General features: G+C 53.8%; 2 protein-coding genes across 3 annotated transcripts in view; one reads left to right on the top strand and one right to left on the bottom strand.

The window, feature by feature from the left end:
* Cspg4 (chondroitin sulfate proteoglycan 4) overlaps window positions 1–4,805 on the bottom strand; it is a 37,385-nt gene extending 32,580 nt beyond the window's left edge. Inside the window, exon 1 of the mRNA XM_006971549.4 lies at window positions 4,574–4,805. Coding sequence (XP_006971611.1) covers window positions 4,574–4,661 — 88 coding nt within the window. The 5' untranslated portion in view covers window positions 4,662–4,805. The remainder of the gene's footprint in view (window positions 1–4,573) is intronic.
* A 1,829-nt stretch (window positions 4,806–6,634) lies between these two features.
* On the top strand, window positions 6,635–19,586 carry Cimap1c (ciliary microtubule associated protein 1C). Of its 2 annotated transcripts, none has more exons than XM_076576344.1 (5): window positions 6,635–6,786; window positions 16,432–16,560; window positions 17,361–17,471; window positions 18,155–18,268; window positions 18,950–19,586. In XM_076576344.1, the coding sequence occupies exons 1-5, from the start codon at window positions 6,726–6,728 to the stop codon at window positions 19,429–19,431; spliced, it is 897 nt and encodes a 298-aa protein (XP_076432459.1). In that variant the 5' UTR covers window positions 6,635–6,725; the 3' UTR covers window positions 19,432–19,586. The 2 variants fall into 2 exon arrangements, with proteins under 2 accessions (XP_076432459.1, XP_006971657.1); XM_006971595.4 differs by lacking the exon at window positions 6,635–6,786 and adding an exon at window positions 16,205–16,343.
* Window positions 19,587–19,903: the final 317 nt, after the last annotated feature.

Here is a 19,903-nt window from a genome sequence, read left to right as displayed (position 1 = left end):
TTTGAGCCTTGCTGTGACCCACTTGGGGCTGGTCTGGAATCAGGGTTTCTGCTGTTAGGTCTGTGGAGGCAGAGGGGGTGGGGACATACTGAAACGTTTAAGTAAGCATGAGCCATGGCTGGCAGCCTGGCTAATGCACACCAGAGTTGGCAGAGCTGGCTCCTCCACGGGCTTCGAGCCGGCAGGCGTGGGCAGGCACTGAGCGAGAAGGACTGGTCAACAGGACAGGCAATGTTCTTGGCCAGGCCCACCCACACTGCATGGGTGATCCATGCCACCAAGCCACCTTGACAGCAGCCCCAGGCTACAAACTGCATCAGACACAAATGTGTGACTCCCTTTGCTGGAGGTAGGTGGAGGTTTACAACGGAGGAGGAAAGGCGGGAACAATCGCTGGAGGGACAGGGACCTGAATTTCTCTAGGAGATATCTCTCCTCTTGCGGGGTGCGGGGCTGAAGTCACACTGGTGGATGTCCCTACCCTGCTGGCCTGATCTGGGATGGCCCACTCTGTTGGGGTGAATGAGAATGCCTAGAGTGATTGGGGGAGTCCTTATTTCTCTCTGAGCCCGGTTTCCTCCTCTATAAAATGGGGATATTTCTTTCCTTGTACTCCAGCATCCACCAGGGCTGGCTCTGAAAGAAAGTGATCAGACTGAGTGATGAACTGGCTTAACCCTCTCCCTGTTAGTTGATGTATTCTCCAGGAGGCCAGAGAGCTAGGGAACCCTGCCCTAGAAAGGATCTAAACTCTCAACTATTGGTGTTGATCCAGTTAATCACAAGATTCCTTGCAGATTCAGCAATGAAGGTAATAAGGTGCATCCAGGCCCACTTTGGCAGCATTTAGAAGAAGAGTTTTATCTCTAGAAGGTTTTGCAGAATTCACATAGGCTGGGGCAGAGGGCATGCTGGAGAGGCTCTGGATGTGGCCAGCAGTTGTCAGGGATTCAGTGAAACAGAGAACCAGAGAGGAAGCAGGCCGAAACCCCAGCCCACAGACCCCTAATTTATCTTCTCCTGGTCCTGACCAGGAGGTACAACTTTGCACCCCACCCCACCATGACCCCCAAGGCACCACCCAAGTCCAGGTCTGTCAGGTAGAGGGCTGGAGATGAGGTAGCAGCTACTCCTGCCCTTACCACCTCTGTCAGGGTCTATGAGAGCAGCTGTATCCCAAGCAGCATGGCCTGCGCCTGTGGGTCCTCATGTGCGCGCTCCATCTGTGTGCACCCGTGAACAAGCAAGCACGGACGTCAGGGATATCCAAGTCCCCCTCCCTTACCCTATCCTGGGCAGCACGCCCAGTTCCCAGACAGCCTATACACTTCCTGCGTGAGCTCCACACATGCCCATTCCCTTCCCTGTGGCCCTCTCCCTTCGTGGTCCCAGCCATCAGCAGCTTGGCCCACCTGGCATGGCTCACCCTCCCCCATACCCCCACCCCCACCCCGGCAGGCACTGCTAAAAGGCTCTTCTTGTCCTGCCTGGGCATGTGGACCCTGTGAGGGGGGAGCTCGGTTATGTTTAGTTCTGGGGCAGCTTTTTTAGAGTCTGGGTGGGCTGGGCTAAGGCCCTGGCCTCTGTCCTGCCTCAGAGATCCGGGGCAGCATGCACAGTGCACACACAAGGTTCGTCTGTCTCCACACCACGGATGCCCCTGTAAATCACTCTTGGAGTCAACAGGATCTACTCTGATTCTCTTTCTAGTATCTGGGGCCCTGGAGCCCCACTGTCTTAAATACTTCATATCTTCTGATCCCCGTCCAGATAATCCTGAGACCTTCCCTGGGAGACATGCTATGTAGGTCCTACCTCGGTCCCTTATATCCCAAGTGAGGCCAGGCCAGAGAAGAGGTACGGGAGTCAATGTCCTCAGTGCTATACTCTGAACACCCCAGGTCCTGAGGTTACAGCCAAGCCTTCTTGAACTGGAATGCCATCTTCTTTCTCCTCAGCCTGTCCCTCAGGCATCACTCTCCCAGCCTCTCGCGGCTCTGTTCCTCTACCGAGGGCCTCCCACAGAGCTCAGGAGGAGTGGACTCCCTTCTTCCCCTGGGCCTTTCTTGGGCAGCTGGGGAAGGTCTGTAAAGTTTAGACGTTTGCTTCCCCTCTGGGGGCTCATTTCTCCTGTCTGTACAGTTGAGATGTTGCCCCAGATGGTTGCCAAGAAAACTTGCCTCCCAGACCCCATGACCTGGGTACTCTGGAATGCTGATAGGTGCAGGGGAGCCACCCAGCTGGGACAAGAGAACCCAAGTGCCTCCAGGAGAGGTGGAGGGCAGCTTTCCTGAGGCAGAGCTCAGGATGGGTCTGGGCGATTTGACTCCACGGGTCTTGAAAGCCAGACAACATGGGGTAGCTGGAGACCCCACAAACAGGAATCAGCCTGGGAAAGAGTACAGACACCCACCTCCCCTGGACTCCTGAGGCTGGGCTGTGAGTTCAGCGCCCACATAAACTCTGAGACTGTGCTGGGAGTGACAGAGTTGGGTGTGCTATGTAGAAGCTCTGGCACAGGGGTGAGTATCAGCTATTCCATCCCTTCCCCATGCCCAAATCCTTCCTGAAACCCAGGGTGGATTTATTGTTAAAACACGGGCACCCCACTGCCCCCCCCCCACCTGAAGCCTCTTCTTGTCTCCACCAGTGCCTACCTAGGCTGTGGGCTTCATTCTGCCATTTAAGGTTTTTGTGTCCCAGCCCAATGGCTCTTCCTGTCCTGTGCTCAAAATACGCCTTCCCGCCAGGCTGCTGGTCTTTCTATTTCAACACCCTGTTACACCCACCTCCCGCTCCTGTCCAGGCTGAGGACCGCAGACAGGAGTACAGACTCCCTTCCCACCCTTCAGGGCTTGACTCAAGGACGGCTGGCCCTCTGTCCCACCCATCTGGCTTCTGATTTCCTCCACACTTTTCACACGGCTTTCTATACACCATTAGAAACTGCTCTTTGAATTTTACTTCACTTTCCGAGCTCCTGAATTAATACGAGTTCTCTCCATTCTCCCTTCGTCTTCCCCCTCTCCTCCTCCTCTTCTTCCTCCTTCCCCTGCTTTTTTCTCTTTTGTTTGTTTTTGAGGCAGGGTCTCACTCCAGCTGAGGCTGGTCTGGGACTCATTCTGCAGCCCAGGCTGGCCTTGAACCCACAGTGAAATCCTTTTACTTCAGCCTCCTCAGGGCTGGCATTACGGGCACACATTGCCACACCCTGATTCAGCCTGCCCATCTCTGTGCGGCCTGAGTGCCGTGTCTCAAGTTGTTGGTGCTAAGACGGTATCTGAGAATTGTTCTCAGTTGAAGCCCAAGTAGGTAGGGGCTGCTGGGACCCATCTCTCGGCTGGAAATTGGGGGCTGGATGAGCTGAACTCCCAGCTACCTCAGGTGCTCCCTTTTCACATCTCCCAGGTCTGTTCACCACCGGGGCGGTGAGATTTTAGGAAGTCTGTGAAGCGGGGATGGGGAGCCTGGACCCATCCGTGAGTCACCTTAGTGCAGGGGTCCTTTCCTGACTCATTTCCCTTCTGGGTGCCTTGTGATCCCCTTCTTTAGAACTGGTTTCCCCCATCTGATGACAAGGGTGTGGCCTGGGCCCCTGGGAGGGAGACTCAAGTTCCTTCTCTGCTCTTAGTTGCTCTTGGAAATGGTCCTGAAAGATGTAGGCTGAAGGCCTGATTCATACATGGGTAGTAATGACTGATGGGCCCTGAGGCTACAGATCTTATGGCATAACCAGCCCTTGTCTCCAGTAAAGGAAGAATGCTGTAATGCTAGGAATCCTGGCTCTGTGACAGAGGCGATGTGCACCAGCACCTCTCAGAAGGTACACTTTCACCCAGGCTCTGCTGCTCAGGGACCACGGCTTGGGACAGGGGGTGTGGCACGGGCTGCCCCAGGGCTGAGGGATCTGAGGGGTAGCAGCCTTGCCTCTGGAACCTGAAGAGTGGGTGGTCACTAACCAGGTCCTCTCAATGAGAACAGTGATGGGGGAAAAAAGGGCTTAAAGGTGGGTGGAGGTAGAGGCAGAAACCAGCCATCCCGCCCCTGGGAACGAAGAGAGAGGGGCAGAGCTAAGAGAGGGGCAGAGCTGCCAGAGGGTACAGAGGCCAGAAGGCAGTTAGAGGCGGCCATGGCAGAGGTGTGCTGGGTACACACGGGGTGGGGCATTGTGCCTGGTCTCTACTTCCCACTCACAGCTCTCCCCACTTCTGGCTCAGGGTATCTGTGTCCAGGATGCCCACTTATTACTGCCATGGGTGTCCTTTAAGTACCGCTGGGGTCACCCCAAACCTGTCCGGCAAAGAGACTGGACAGCACTGAGGTGGCCCGAGTGACCCGGACAATCTGGGTGGGCAGAGCCACGCCCTTGGCCATCTGACTCCAAGGGGCCCCTTTCCCAGGATCTGACTTTCTAGGGTCAAGAAAGCCAGACAACCCGGAGTCCTTGGGGTAGCCGAAGTCCCCATAAACAGAGATCAGAGAAGTACAGGCCTTTGGACTCTTGATCCTGGCCTGTGAGTGCAGCCCCCATTAGATCCCCTAGGCTGGATCCGGGTCTCAGCCCCTCACTCACCAGGAGATGCAGATCTAACCAACAGGACCAGGGTTAGAGCCAGGGCCAGGGCTGGAGCTGACAGCCCGTGTCCTGGGCCGGGAAGCATCGCGGCGGGCTGGGTGTCTGGACTTGTAAGGCGAGGGAACAGAGCGTGCAGGAGTCTGGACAGCAGCGAGTCTCAAGTCGTAAGTCAAGGGAGCAGGGCTCCTCGCAAGGGCTAGGACGCAAGGGCTGTCCGGTACTTAACTCCGGGGGCGGGGCAGGCGCCGACCCGCGCTTGGATTTCGGGCGGGGGCTCCCTCTGTCTGCTCCCACCCCCAGCCTTCTTAAAGGGGCCGTTCTGGGCTCCTGCTCCTGGTCAGGGTTGAAGGACCTTTGGCTGCCAAGTTAGACTCACGCCCCATTTTAAAGATTTGGGACAAAGTCTCTGAGACTTTAGATTCTCCAGAACACGGTGGGCAGGATCGCTTGAGAATGGGAAAGGAAGTGTGAGCTGCCGGCCCTCTTCTGCCCTTGCGGGGATGGTGGAGGTTTAGGTGCCCCAGTGGTCACAGGACTCCGCTGGAGCAGAGCGCTAGACTGGGGCCTGAGTTTGACCTTCCCTTCGCACAGACTGTGCTTTCTCTCTGCCGGTAAAGACTGGAGGTCTCGACCCTACGGTGCAGCTCGGTCCTGCGATAACATGTGCTTCAAAACAACCCTCAAGGCGGGGGGCTGAGCACCCTTGCCCTCATTTTGTGTAGGAAGAGCCCAGCTCAGAGTCCAGGGCCAAAGGCAGGTGCCTGGCCATTTCCTGTCAGGAACCCAGGCCTCCTGACCTAAGAATCTTGGTGTTTTTCCTTACCCACTGCCTCCTGGAAATCTGGCCCTGGATTTAGCTCCTACCTAAGAGCTTCAGGCTGGGGCCTTCTCCTCCTGGCTCCTTCCCAGGCAAAAGCCTGCCTAGTCCCAACCAGGAGCTGGAAAAAGCAGAGTTGTTGCGGCCTTTCCCAGTGAGTTCCGCCAGCCCCAGCTGCAATGGGACCTGGCCTGGGTTTCTCCAGTGGATGGATGGAGCTCCTCTGTACCTCTCTCCTCTCACACATAGCCCCCCACTGGGCTCCCTGCTGCAGCCCACAGCCCATGCTCCACTCTTCCCTCTTCCCAATCCTCGCCCTTAGCAACAGTCATGTCAGTACATTTCACAACTTTCCACAGAACGGAGCCCCATTTGGATGGAGCATCTGAGGCTGGGAGAGATCAAAGGGCTTGAGTAAGTTGATCCAGACAAGGGGTAGCCAAATCATTGAGCCTTAGCTCGGTGCTCCTCTCGCCATGCCTGGTTCTCTATCCCAATTCTCTTTCTTGACTGTATGGCCTTTAACTGCTCCCTTCTCCTGCGTTTCAGCTCCTCATTTACGTTTGGATTTCTAAGGGTGAAGTGTTTCAATATGTCTCAAAGGCCTACCCCAGGGGCTGGCATACAGTAGGTGCTCAACCTATATTTGTCTTGTATCCCCTTTTTACTCTATACATTCCGGTACCTGTTTGTCTACATCTTACTCACACGCACCTTGCCCCCCAATGGAATGTCATCGGTGAACCTTCAACTTTCCCCTCCAGAGGCAGTTGCATACAGTAGGTGTTCAATAAGTGCCTGTCGAAGCTGACTAAGATGCCATTTGTTGCTATTCTACAGGGACTTGGACAAACTGAAGAACTACCCAGGCACCCTAGGTAACTGAAGCATTGAGTCCATGACTTGTTTCTTATTTTCCTTCTTCTGAGTCAGCAAGACACTTGATCCTCATTAGGAGCCAATTACTGTCCAAATATGGATCCAGGGTTGGGGAGGGGAGGCTTCTGGGAATGTTGGGGGAATAGAGTTTTCTTTTTAAGAATGAAAGGGAGAGGAGGTGTTTGCCTTTTTTGTGAGTTAGAGACTAGGGTGGAGATTCGCACTAGTTCCACGCCACCCATCTTCTCCCATCTTCCGTGGCCCCTACCCACAGATCTACTTGCCCACCACCACCAGGAGTCATTTGCCCATCTGGGGAGTCTCCAGACAAGTGGCTGCTGCCCATCCCGCGGCTGAGATTTAAGACAGGATGAGCTCAGAGCCTTCCCAGCCTTGCTGCTGGTGGGGCTGAGGAACACAGACCTAAAGAAGAATGCAATCAGTGCTGCATTCATGACCCAGCTTGTGTGTCTCTGCCGGGGGTTCCCGGTTTGTAAAGCATTCACCAGGAGAGGTAACTAGGCGGCGGAACACTTGCCTAGCATACACAAGGCCCTAGATTCAATCTCTAGCATTGGGGTGGTGGGGAGGGGGATGTAGCTCAAACGGTGGAGCTCCCGCCCAGCATCTAAAAGCCCTGGGTTTGCCCTGCAACAGCCATAAAAACTGGGCATGGGGCTAAAGAGATAGCGCAGCAGCCAAGAGTGCTCACAGCTCCTGCAGAGGACCTGAGTTTGGTTCCCAGTACTTACACTGACTGGCTCACAACTACCTGTAGCTCCAGTTTCGGGGGCTCTGATACCCTTTTCTAGCCTTCATGGGTACCTGCGTACAGGTTATACATGCACATAAACATACACAAAATAAAATTCAATTAAAAAAAAAAAACCTGGGTGTGGTGACACAAGCCTTTAATCCTAACACTCAGGAGGTAGAGGCAGGAGAATCAGCAATTCAAGGTCATTGGCAAGGACCAAGTTAGTTCCTGGGGTGAGGGGTGGGGGTGGGGGAGAGAGAGATGAAGAAAAAGAATCATTCATCTGAGATCTCGACACCTTTGGAAATAAGGTTCTCAGTGTCTGTGTTCTCAGACAAAAGAGAAACCTGAGGCTCTCAGGATGGAGGGTCACTGGGGCTCTGGGCACACAGGCTCGGCCTCTGTGAGTCTGTTGCATGAGACTTGGACCCTGGGCTGAAGCTGAGCATCAGAGTTGAGGCCCGGTAGCTTGAGATGACTGATCATCTCCCACTGACTCAGAGCAGTGCTGCTGGATGGGGCTCAGTGCTGGCTCCTTGTCCTCACCCCCGCGTCGAGGGCATGCCTGTCCCGAGCAGAGCTGACCTAAACCTCCCTGGCATCCTCAGGGTTGACTCTTGCCTCCGTTCTGCCTGCTAACCTTTGCCATGACTTTCCTCCAGCTGGGCTGACCAGACAGCCACGGGCAACTCCTGTTGCCCCTACCTCCCTGCTCCCGTCTTGCCCCCCTCAGGAAGTCCTAACTGCCCTCTTCCCCCCGCACAGACTTTTCTGTGTAGACTCCATAGAGTCTTCTCTCTAGCTCGACCAGACCAGGGGGGTTTCACTCAGTGCTCTCCCACCCCCTAGACGGACACCTCTCCAGGGACAGGACACTTGGGGCGACAGGAAAGAAGATGGCTCAGAGTGCTCCCACCTGTCATAGAAGTCAGAGGGTTGCCAGTTCTCGGAAGTTTCAATGACTGATAGTGTATGCCGCCTCTGTTTCCCCCAAGAACTCTAGGGGAATGAGACAACACACACCTACCGACTCCTACTTGCCCACCAACGTGTAGCCCTGCAGCCTGGCCAGGTTCTTCTGGTCACCTTTACTGCCCCCGATTCCCAGTGTATCTGGGAGGAAGCATGCCAGTGCTGGCAGTGGCCACAGCCCCACCCTGCCCTCAGCCTGGGTGTTTTGCACCCTGACCAACTGGCTCCACCCAAGGAGCCTGTGGCCAAAGCCAGCCTGCTGGTAAATGGCATGTGCTTGTGCCCTCAAAGGGGTGGTGTCTGAGCAACGCTGTGCTTCAACTGCTTGGGCCCTGCCCTGAGGGAATTGGCCCTCTGCCATGAAGGACGCAGAACGCCGACTACCCTGTGCAAGGGGACATGGGTTTTAGGCATTGGTTCCTTGGCTCTGTAGTTTCACAATTAGGAACGTCTCTGCAGAGCCTCAGGCTAAGCCTCTGTTAGGAGTGGTCTTGCTCCGGCTTCTGGCCCAGGAGCCTGTGGGGCTCCTCCAAGTGCAGGCAGCCAGACTCCAGCGGGCAGGAGCCGCTAGCCCCAACAATTACACAATTCAGAAGCTGAAAAGTTGTCTTTGTTGCTTTGGGAGCAAGGCTGTGGATGGGAGGCCCATGCGGAGCTTTGCCTGTCCAACCCCGGGTGGGCTCTGGATCACACCTACGCCATACTGGGGCTATGGAGTGGGGGTAGGGGTGGTCTACCCTCTCAGGGCCTCTCAGGTTCCCCAGAGCAGGCTCTCCCCTGCCATACCATGTCCACAGAGGCTTGTGGCTTCAGTGACTGTGACCAGCTGGCTACAGCTGACTCCCTCTGGGATGTGCTATTTCTAAATATTAGTTCATGCTGTTAACCCTTACTGTGCTGTTCTGATGGACACTGACCACCTGCAGAGACAGCCTCTGGGTAGGGGGCTAAATGGGCCCCAGCTAGGTGGAAAATCTGTGAGCGTACTCACTCAGGATCTGGCATGGGTTGGGCACCCTTGAGAGGTTCGGCTGGGTTTCTTGGAAGGATGAAAACTACCTGCTTAGGCCTGGGACCAAGGCTTGCAATGGGCTTTAGATGTGGGTCTGAGCTGGCGGCCCAGGCAGGGCAATGGAAAGAATGTGGGGTGAGGAGCCAGGAGTTGGGTTTTGCCAAACCTCTTCTGTGTGCCCGGGATGAGTCATATCACCTATCTGTGCCTTTCCCTCGTCTGTACAGAGCCACCGTGATACTGGGATGATGGCCTCTAACCGAGACACAGAGGCTTTGTAAACTGAAGGACAGAGCCCGGAGGTTCTGCCAGGGTCTCACTCTTTATGACTCTCAGGATCCCTTTAGGGGAGGCACCTGGAGCAAGCTGGTGAGGCTACCATCAGCCAGTCTGGAGCTGGAGGAGTACGTATTCTATACAAGCCTTCACAGCTTGGGCTGTGGCCATTCCTGGCCCATTGACTACTTATCCCTGTATAGTAAAATACCTCATGGTGGGGCTGGGGAGACGGCTGGGTGTAAGCATGAGTTTGTATCCCCAGCACCCATGTAGAAAGCTAAGCATAGGCTTATTTATAATCCCACGTCTGGGAAGTAGGTATAGGTAGTTTCCGAGAGTTCACCAGCTAACCAGTTTGTCTTAAAACTGTGAGCTCTGCATTCAGTGAAAGACCCTGTCTCAAAAAGTAAATAAGGTGGAGAGAGGGCTGGAGAGACGGCTCAGTGGGTAAGAATGGGAACTATTCTTCCAGAGGGTCTGAGTTCAATTCCCAGCACCCACATCAGACAACTTACCACTGCCTGAACCTCCAGCTCCAGGGATTGGATGCCTCTGGCTTCCTGGGGCATTCCCTTACACATGCACACACCCACAAAGACAAATGTGTCATAGGATTAAAATTAAAATAAACTCTTAAAAAGAATACGTTTGAAAGTGGTGGAGAAAGACAGCTCACATTCACCTCTGGCTTCCACACGCACAGGCAAACACATCTGCACATCCATGCACGTAACACCCACACCCACAACCTGACAGCAGCCAGTCTCTAAGAAGCCCTCAGTGCAGTCCCTATCTGCTGGCATTTACATTCTAGTGCAGTCCCTGCCCTGGATGGATGGAGCTGGCCCGTGCACCCAAGGAGGCAGTGAAGGAAGGTGATGCAACCCCCAGGGTCAGGTCACAGTGGCTTCTACTTTGCTTCGCTGTGACTGGCCACGAATAAGGACAGTTCAGTGTCCCGTGGAAGGTGGAGGCCTCTCGCTAACGGGCAGCGCCAACTCACCTAATAGGAGAACAAGCCATCTTTGGATACGGATCTGCCAGCTCTCCAAATAGACTTTCTGATGACTGCAGGCTCTACTTCTGTCTTGCCTGCCCCTCCCAAGAACTCTAGAACCGGAGTCTCCAGCCAGGTCTCTCCCAGATTCCTAAACCCCAGGCCCTGTGTGAGACAGGAGGCTGCCGTGGTAAGCTCTGTGTGTTTTGTGACACCAGATAATGGGTATAATTCTGCACAGCTGCCTGCCAAGGGTAGGCCAGTGAACGGGATGGGCCCGTGTCTGCACTCAGAAAGGATGCTCTGCTCCTTCCTGCTGGCGGAGTGTATTCCCCTGATTAACCAGTGAGCCAAAGAATTACTCAAAGCAGTTCTCCTCCATCCCTTCTGCTAAGGATTGAATTCAGGCCTCACACAGCTAGACCGGAGCTGCACCTTCAAAATATTTTTCTTTCAGTGTATATATACATGTTGTGTATTCATGTGTCCATATGAGTGCATACGTGGGAACATGTGTGTGTGTGTGTGTGTGTGTGTGTGTGTGTGTGTGTGTGTGTGTGTGTGTGTACATTTGTACACATGTCTGTTGAGGCCAGAGCTCAACATCAGGTGTCTTCCTTAATTGCTGTACATCTTTTTTTTTTTTTTTTTTTTTTTTTTCCGAGACAAGGTTTCTCTTGTGTAGCTTTTGCACTTTTCCTGGAACTCACTTGGTAGCCCAGGCTGGCCTCGAACTCACAGAGATCCGCCTGCCTCTGCCTCCCGAGTGCTGGGATTAAAGGCGTGTGCCACCACCGCCCGGCTGTACATCTTATTTTTAATGTGTGTGTGCATGAATACATGTCAGAACACACATGTGGAGGACAGAGGACTACTCTCGGGAATTCTCTCCTACCACTTGGGTCCCAGGGTTCAAATTTAGGTCTTCAGTCTTGGTGGCAAGTACCTTTACCCACTGGGCTGTCTAGTCAGCCGGTCACCTTAGGTTTTTATTATTATTATTATTATTATTATTATTATTATTATTATTATTAATGCATGTCTGTGTGCATGTATGCCACATGTGTGCAGGTGTGGGTAGAGGGAGGAGAGGATATCAGATCTGCTGCAGCTGGCATCACAGGCAGTTGTGAGCCCATGATGTGGGGGCTGCCCACTGAACTCAGGTCCTTTGGAGGAGTTTAACGGCTGAGCCATCTCCCCAGTCCCCTACCTTAGCTTTTAACTCAGGGCCTTGTCCCCGAACCCGGAGCTCATTGACTGACCGGTCCAAGCGGTCCAAGGATCTGCCTCTCTCTGCTCTCAGGCCTGCTCCTTAGCTCTAGAGTCCTAGAGGTGCGCCAGGGATCTGAACTCAGGCACTCATGATGTGTGGCAGGCACTTTATCAACAGATTCATCCCCTCTCTGCGCCAGGCACTATGTTGGGGGCGCACACTGGGGGCAGAGGGGCGCCTAATATATAGAAGCCTGACTTTTGGGGACTTATAAGCTCCCCAAAGTGACTTGGTGGTTGGCTGTGCAGTAAAGAGTTGTGTAAAGACAAGAAGGGTGTGCAGGACAAGCCCCAGGCTCCGGCACTAAGGTGGATGGTAGGGGATACACTGAGATGGACTTGGGGTGGGGAACGTCTCACAGGAAGTTCTTTGGGGGCTATGGATGTAGCTTAGTTGGTAGAAGGCTTGTTTAGCATGTCTAAAGTCCTAGGTTTGATCAGATGAACCAAATAAAATCAGGCATGGTGGTGGGTGGCTCCCACTTGCCATCTTAGCACTTGGGAGGTAGAGACAGGAGGATCAAAAGGTCATCTTCAACTATAGTGAGCTGGGCGTGTTGATTTTGCCCCTCATGTGAAACCCAAGTGGCGTGGTGCACGCACGAACCTAGTGCTGCTGAGAATATAGGCGAGCAGAGGAATGTTGGGGACTTGTTGATGTGACACTAAGGGAGGAGGCCCAGGAGGGGAGGGGACTGCCTCGGGCAGATGAAGAGTGACCTAAAGTGAGACCATGATCCAGGTCTGGGCTTGGAAACACCAGGTACTGACAGTTGGTTTTCTTTTCTTTTCTTTCTTTCTTTTTTTTTTTTTGTTTAAGATTTATTTATTTATTATGTATACGGTGTTCTGTTTGCATGTATCCCTGCAGGCCAGAAGAAGGAGCCAGATCTCATTACAGATGGTTGTGAGCCATCATATGGGTGCTGGGAATTGAACTCAGGACCTCTGGAAGAACAGCCAGTGTTCTTAACCTCTAAGCCATCTCTTTAGCCCCGTTAGTTTTCTTTTTAATCTCTCTTTTCTTCTCTTTTCTCTGTGGCATGCACATACCCATATGACACAAAATAATAGAATAATAATAATAAACAGCTTTTGTGTGTGATGTATATGTATACATACATACATACATATATATGTACACCTGTGTGGGTCTTCCTCCATTGCTCCCCACCTTCTTTTTTGAGGCAAAGACTCTCTCTGCACCTGGAACTCACTGATCAGGTAAGCTGATGGCCAGGCGTTCCGCCCCAGTGCTGGGATTACAGGCATACGCTGCTCCACGCAGCTTTTTGTGTGGGTCCTCTGAGTCTGAACTCAGATCTTCAGGCTCGCACAGCAAGCCTATTATCCACTGAGCCATTTTCTCGTGCATCACCTGGGTGAGGGAGAGCCTGCCAGACTGCTTCCAAGTAAACTTACTATTTTCCATTCTGTGATTAATAAGCATTTGCCAAGACTGAAAGGTCAGGGTGAGGAAGAAGAGCCAGAAGAGAGCCTGGAAAGGGACAGTCAAAACCAGGGAAGGAAAACCAGGAGAACATCCTGGAGCCAGGAGAGGTTCTGGGGGGTGCAGGGAGTGGTCAGCCGTGTTGGCCGGTGAGGCTAAATCAGAAGATGATGCTAAGAGCGCACTGTGTGCAGGCCTGCGGGCAGCTAGTCCAGCCTAGCATGGGTGGGGCAGCAGGCCTCCAGCCAGCTTTCAGTGAGTCAAGGAGGAAAGGGAGGCAAGACTGGCCACCACAGGAGAAAACACCCTTTGAGTAAACTTGTCTGTGGATGGTGGAGAGGGACAGGTGGGTACAGACAGGTATGAGTTCAAGAGCAGGGCTGTTTTTCATTTTTAAGAAGATTTATTTATTCATTTTGTGTGTATGTGTGTACATTTGAGTGTATGTATGCATACCACATGCACGCAGAGCCCTAGAAGGCCGAAGAAGGCACTGGATCCCCTGGAACTGCAGTTACAAGAGGTTATGAGACCCCCGAAGTGGGTTCTGGGAATGGAACCCCAGTTCTCTGGAAGAACTGCAAGTGCTCTTGATCACTGTCCAGCCCCCAGAAGCACAGTTTTTAGCAGACGGAAGGGGCCTTGGCTATCAGAGGTGACCGTGGGTGCCAGATGACATGTGGAAACCTGTGGGGAGCAGCTACAGCTTCCGGGGGGGGAAGTGGAAGTAGGTAGGTCTGGCTTCCGGCCTGTTTTTGTTTTTTGTTTGTTTGTTTTTCGAGACAGGGTTTCTCTGTGTAGCTTTGGAGCCTGTTCTGGAACTCACTTGGTAGCCCAGGCTGGCCTCGAACTCACAGAGATCCGCCTGCCTCTGCCTCCTGAGTGCTGGGATTAAAGCCGTGCACCACCACCGCCCGGCTCCAGCCTGTTTTTGCTTGGTGCAGGTGAGGAGGAACTGCATGAAGCCCTAGTCATGCAGAGGGAAGTAGACATGCTGGGACAATGTCTGGGGACAGGGGAGCAAGCTGCCCAGAGGTGAGGCTCATCGAGGTTGCCAGATCCAAGGTTGAGAGCTCTGAAGGCAGGAAGGGCCTGAGGGTGAGGAGGAGGTCGAGGCTCAGCAGTCTCTGAGGGAGGCAGCCGTGGGAAGCCCGGAACCACTGCTGGGAACACGGCCTGAGAGGGAGTTGGTAGAGGTCCTCGGCACATGAGGAGGACCAGGCACTGATTGGGGAGTGGGTCCTCCGTGGGCCAAAGCTACCAGGGTCATGGCAGGAGTTAGAAGGGCAGAGGCAGTCACGAACCAGGGCCACCAGATTGTAAGTGAGGGACTGGTGGCCCTGAGAAGCTGAGGAGAGTTACTTCTGGACACTGGAACCCATGTGACAAAGAAGGAGACTCTAAGATACAAGGAGGGGGGCCATGAGTGGAAGAACTATCGACTGGGCAGGGCCAAAGGCCTGCTTCAGGAGATCCCAGACTCCATCAGAGGTAGGGAGCAAGTGAGGGCATGGAGCAGAGGACAGCCCAGGCCAGTTGAAGGTGGGGAATCCATTTCCTCAAGAAAGCTATGTATAAGGACATGTGACAGCCATAGAACAGATCCCTGGGAGGGAAGCATTTGGAGAATCCCACCAGGCAGGGGAGGGGGCTGCCTGGAGTGCTCACAGGGTGGGGTGAACAGGTAGATATGGTCCTCCAGAAGAGGGGCTGCTGCTGATGCCTAGGAGTCTGCTCTCTGTTCTGAGCCTTTCAGTCCCCAGGAATCTTGATTTCCCAGCATGCCTGATGGTGGATGACTGTGCTGGGTGGCTGCCACGAGTTCAGATCACCACCCCAACAGCAGCTCAGTGAGCAGTGAGACTGTGACCTGAAGAGAGTCCTGAATTTTGTGTCCTGGTATTCCTGCCACTGATGAAGTTGGGGGCTCTGGATTAGTCCTTGATTGTTGTGGGTGATTCCTTTACCCTGTGTGAAGGTCTGTCACCCTGATCGGTTTAAGAAAGAGCTGAATGGCCATTAGCTAGGCAGGAAGAGGTTAGGCGGGATTTCTAGGGACAGAGACCTCTGGGAGGAAGAAAGGTGGAACCCCCAGCCAGAGGGAGAGGGAGCAAGACATGCAGGAGGAGAGGTAAAAGCCATGAGTCCCACGGCAACACGTAGATGAATAGAAATAGGTTCATCTAAGTTCTAAGAGCTGGTGGGACGAGCCTAAGCTATAGGCCAAGCTTTTATAATCAATAAGTCTCTGTTTTTTTTTTTTTTTTTTTTTGTGAGCTGGTGACCCAAAGAAAAGCCCGTCTACACTTGATCTCTGTTGTGGTCTCAGTGTCCACACTGGGGTGGTGACAAACCCCATCGAAAGGCCACTCTCCTTGTCCTTTAGTTCCTATGAAATGAAGACCTTTCTTAGCCTGGCTCAAATCAAATCCCACTGGTGGATTGAAGACTGAGCCCTGGATCCTCCTAAGCTCTTGGGGGTGAAGAGGTTTCTGGGGTTTTCCCAGCCCCCGGGGCTCATCCCTTCATCACGTGGAGCCTACATAGCGGCTCCAGCCCTCAGTATTTCCCAACATGCTCCATCAGAGGTGCTCTCTACCATAGCCATGGGAAGCCGCTGCTGTGAACATCAGTGTGAACCCTCTATCTCTGTTTGTCCTTCACTCCGTGTCTGAAATGCCACCATGAGGTAATGCCCCTCCTTTAGCTAGACGTGGCTCTTTAAAGATATCATGCCCTGGCAAAGGAGTCTGGGAAGGGGCCGTGAGACAGTCACACCTTAGTGGGAAATACGTTCGCTTAAACAGGAAGACTGATGGAAGATAGGACTCGTCCAGAGTCTGGGAGAGGAAGGTGGAAGGGACAGAGGGGTAGAAGGTCCCAGAGGGCTGTGGAGGTGGACAGGAACCCTTCACCCAGGACCTACTCACCCTTGCTGTTCCTGTGCCCAGTCATAAGATACCCACTGGTAGTGAGTCGCTGGCTCAGGGCCTTGCCACTCACTACTCCTGCCTTGACCTTAGTTTCTTCTTCGCGAGGGATGCCCAGGGTGTTCAGCCTGGTTGGATGTAAGAGTGGGCAATGGGGTTGAATTTTCCTGTAGCAGCGCTCAGAGCGCTCACGGAGCACTGCTACGCCACCCTTCAGGCACCACGGCAACGGGGGAAATAAACACTCCGGGCCTCACAGTACAAGTTCTGCCGTGGTGTGATGTCATCCTGCACTCCAGCCACCGGGCCGTGGCTGGCTGATGCCCCTCTGTGGCTTCAGCTGCTGAGCCCAGACTTCTTCCCCACAGACCCCAGCTGTCTGGGAGTCTCTGAAGTGGGGTGGGTAGTGGATAGAGGGATCTGGGTGGGGGGGTACTGTCTCCTGGTCTCTCAGGCACTGCTTGTAACTGCTCATGTTTCCTCTCAGCCTTCACCATGAAACTGCCCAAGGGAGCCAGGAACTGTGTGTTCTATGCACAGCACCCAGAGAAGGAGGAAGAAGTGCCCTCATGGCAGGAGATAAAGCAGACCCCTGTCGTCATGGCCACAATCAAAGGTGAGAGCCTAGGGCCTAGGTTGCTGTCAAGGGCCTCGCCTGCCAGCCCCGCCTCCTGTGAAGCCCCACGAACATTCCCGCAAGTCCTTAAAGCAACCTGCACCTCCAAGCTAGGCCCACTCACTGGCTCCGTGAGACCGGGAAGAGAGTTGGAGCGTGGGGGCGTACAGCATGTTTTGGGGAAAAGATTAGAGCATTTAGCTTGGTTTTCCACTTTGCAAGGTGCTAGGGATTGAAGCCAGGGACCCATCCATTATAGGTGAGAACTCTACCAGTCAGCTACTTCACCAGCCCTACCTTTAGTGATTTCTATTTCTTTTCAGTGGAGAATTCTCACTAGGTTGCTATTGACTGATCATTACCTGGGAAGTGTTTTAGAGCAGTGATTAAATGTTTGGGTTCTGTTGATTCTCACATCACCAGTTACTGTAGCTGGATAGATTACTTTTTTTTTTTTTTTTTTTGCCTCAGTATTGTTGTCTGTGAGATGGAAAAGACAAGAGTGTCTGTCTTAATAAGGTTCTCTAGAGGCTCAAGTGAAATAACAATATCAAGTGGTTAGCATGGGTCTTAGTAGAGACCAAGTTCTCAATGAACTGTGACTGTTGTCTTTCTGTAACAGGCTGCGGGTCCACAGGAAGTTGCATCTCAGCTCCGCATACTACCTTCCTTGTAGGGCTCAGCTCGATGCCCGGCTCTGTGGCAGCGTGCCATCAGCCAGAGCAAAGGCCCTTGTGTTCTCATGGCGCATCGATCGCACTGGGGGCCGAGGCTAAAGATTGTCCTGTCTGTCCTCACAGGTCCAGGGCCTGCCAAGTACCTCCGGCCATCCTGTACTGGCTACATAGCCCACGACATCTCCATGTTTCAGGAGCCGGCTTACACCCTACACTCGCGGCACACTGAGAAACGTGAGCAGTCCCCGCGGTCTGTGCCTGAAGGGTCAGGGCGGCTGTCTAAGATTGCATCCATAGGCCGCTGGGGGCTTGGGCTGGTGAAGATGGAGACAGGAGGAAGCCAGTAAAATTCCCTAAGTGGACCCCCACATGTGAGGAAGTCAGGCAGATCCCCCCAGGGAGCGGTGGGGGGCCTAGAACTCTCACCAGCAGAGCGGGGCTCACGTTCCCTGGGGCTCTTTGGCTCTGTGTGTCTCATAGTCTGCTGGGGACACTTGCAGTAGTCAAAGATGACCCGTGACGGACAGCCCAAGCCAGTGAGATGAGAGGTTAGGTGGGGATATGGTCATGTGTTTGGGGGCCTGAGGTTTAGATGCCCCCCCGCCCCCCCCCCAGTCACATCTCCTCGGCAGAGGTTTCTTGGCTGGGACTGAGCCCTTTCTCAATATTCACGGTAGCTGCAGTGGTTGCCATTACCCTTGGCACCAACCCGGAAGCGTCTGTGGTAGGAGACTAACCACGCTGTGGTCTGCCTGTTCTTATCTGGCCCTTCCAGAAGTCTCTGGCGGTCATGCACAGAAGATCCCATTTTACAGATGAGGAAATCAAAGCACACAGACCCCCCCCCCCCCCCCCCGAGGAATCTGAAGAGAGTCCTTGGTGGGGTGGCAGCTGTGGCCCCTCTTTGTCCCCTGCAGGGATCATAGACACATACAGCCCCGGGCCTTGCTATTTCTTGGACCCCAAAGCGACTCGTTTTGGAATATCTACCTGCCCCCAGGTCCCCATGGAGGAGCGCATCTCCAATCTTCGTAAGATGGGCTGGGAAGACGGGCCGTGGGGAGGATGGGGTGTGGGAGGCATCCATCCTTAGAACCTGGGAAGGGGCACAGCAGGGGCGTATCTGAGAAGGCCGGCATCTGCTCATTGTCACACCAAGACACCAGTGTGAGCGAAGTATGGTGGCACACAGTAGTCATCTCGGCACTTGGAAAGCAGAGGACAGCCTGGTCTACACAGCCTGTTCCGGCCAGCCAGGGTTATATTAAAAAAAAAAAAAGACAAGTCTCATGATGCTGCCATTCCCACCTATGTGCTTTTATGCATAGAAGCCAACGTTATGATATACATCGTGGTATGATGTCACAGGGCTCATGTCAGAGTGGCAATATTGTCGTGCTGATGAGCTCACAGACTAATGACCTAAAGGAAATTTCCTGGTGCTGTCATGAGACACGGGGCAATGCCATCATCATGTTGACTGCCAAGGAGTCACTGCCTCACCGGCAGTGATGGCTTTTGTTTTATGGCCACCATGTCACCATCGTGGTGACTGTCTTTCCTTGCCCACAGTGCCATGCAGTCCTAAACTGTTTTGCACTGTTTTGTTTTTTTTAAGCCCCCAGGGCTGGGCAAGAACTCAGCTCCCCCTGAGACGAGGCAGCAGCTGGTATCGGGGCCTGTGAGGTTCTCCCCCTCTTCCTCCCTTTCAGGCCTAAGCACCACGCCAGCTCCCTGCCACTACAACCTGGAGAAGACTCGGCCCCCTGGGGAACGGACGGCTCCCCAGTTCTCGATCGGCTACCGGTGTCCATGCAGAGTGATGGATCCCAACCCGGCCTCCAACCAGTACCAGCTGCCGCTCGCACTGGGACCCAACACCCCCGTCTTCCGAGCCGCCCCTTGCTATAGTCTGGGCCCCTCAAGCAAGAACTGGTTCTACAAAGAGGACATAGCGGGAGGTCCCGGGCCTGCTATGCACGCCCGACCCGAGCCGTCTGTCTACCAGAACCGCAGCCCCGTGTTTAGCGCGGCCAAGCGCTTTGCCTACCCGCTGGACCACACACTTCGGCCTGGCCCTGGCTCCCACAATGTCCAGCCGGTCACCGTGCACAAGCCCCGCATACCTGCCTTCACCATGGGCATCAAACACTCGCCCCACTTGTGCCCGTTGGTTGTGGACATTCTTGACTGAGGCCAGCGTTAGTCCGCGCCCCTCCCTCCTCACAGATGCTATTTTTTTCTGTACCGCATTGAGCAACCTGATCTCCTATGGATTCCTTTAGCAGAGCTGGTGCCTGATGAGGAGCCAGCACACAGAGGCATTAGATAAATATTTTTGTTTATTCATTCCTTTGTTTTGTACACATTTTCAGCCGCTTCCTCTGGACCCTGCTCTGGGTGCGGGGCTAGGGATCCTTGGTACTGCATCCTGTACACATGGGGTTCCATGCTGGCCACTAGGGGAAGCAGCTGTGTGACTTGCAGGGAGCCCGGGCAGGCCCACCTCAGAGTGGCCACTGACAGGCTGTGGGGCCTTTCCCTGCGCTTCCCTGGGCCTCGCGGTCCCTTTCCGATAGTGCCAGGGATCGCCCTGGATAAAGTTGAAATTCTCTCCAGTGCTAGGGCTGTCTCTCTGGTCCCTGCCAGGGTCATTCCTCAAGACA

Source organism: Peromyscus maniculatus, chromosome 7, assembly GCF_049852395.1.
Source record: "Peromyscus maniculatus bairdii isolate BWxNUB_F1_BW_parent chromosome 7, HU_Pman_BW_mat_3.1, whole genome shotgun sequence".
Taxonomy (NCBI): Eukaryota; Metazoa; Chordata; class Mammalia; order Rodentia; family Cricetidae; genus Peromyscus; species Peromyscus maniculatus.
This window is presented reverse-complemented; position numbering and strand designations above follow the sequence as displayed.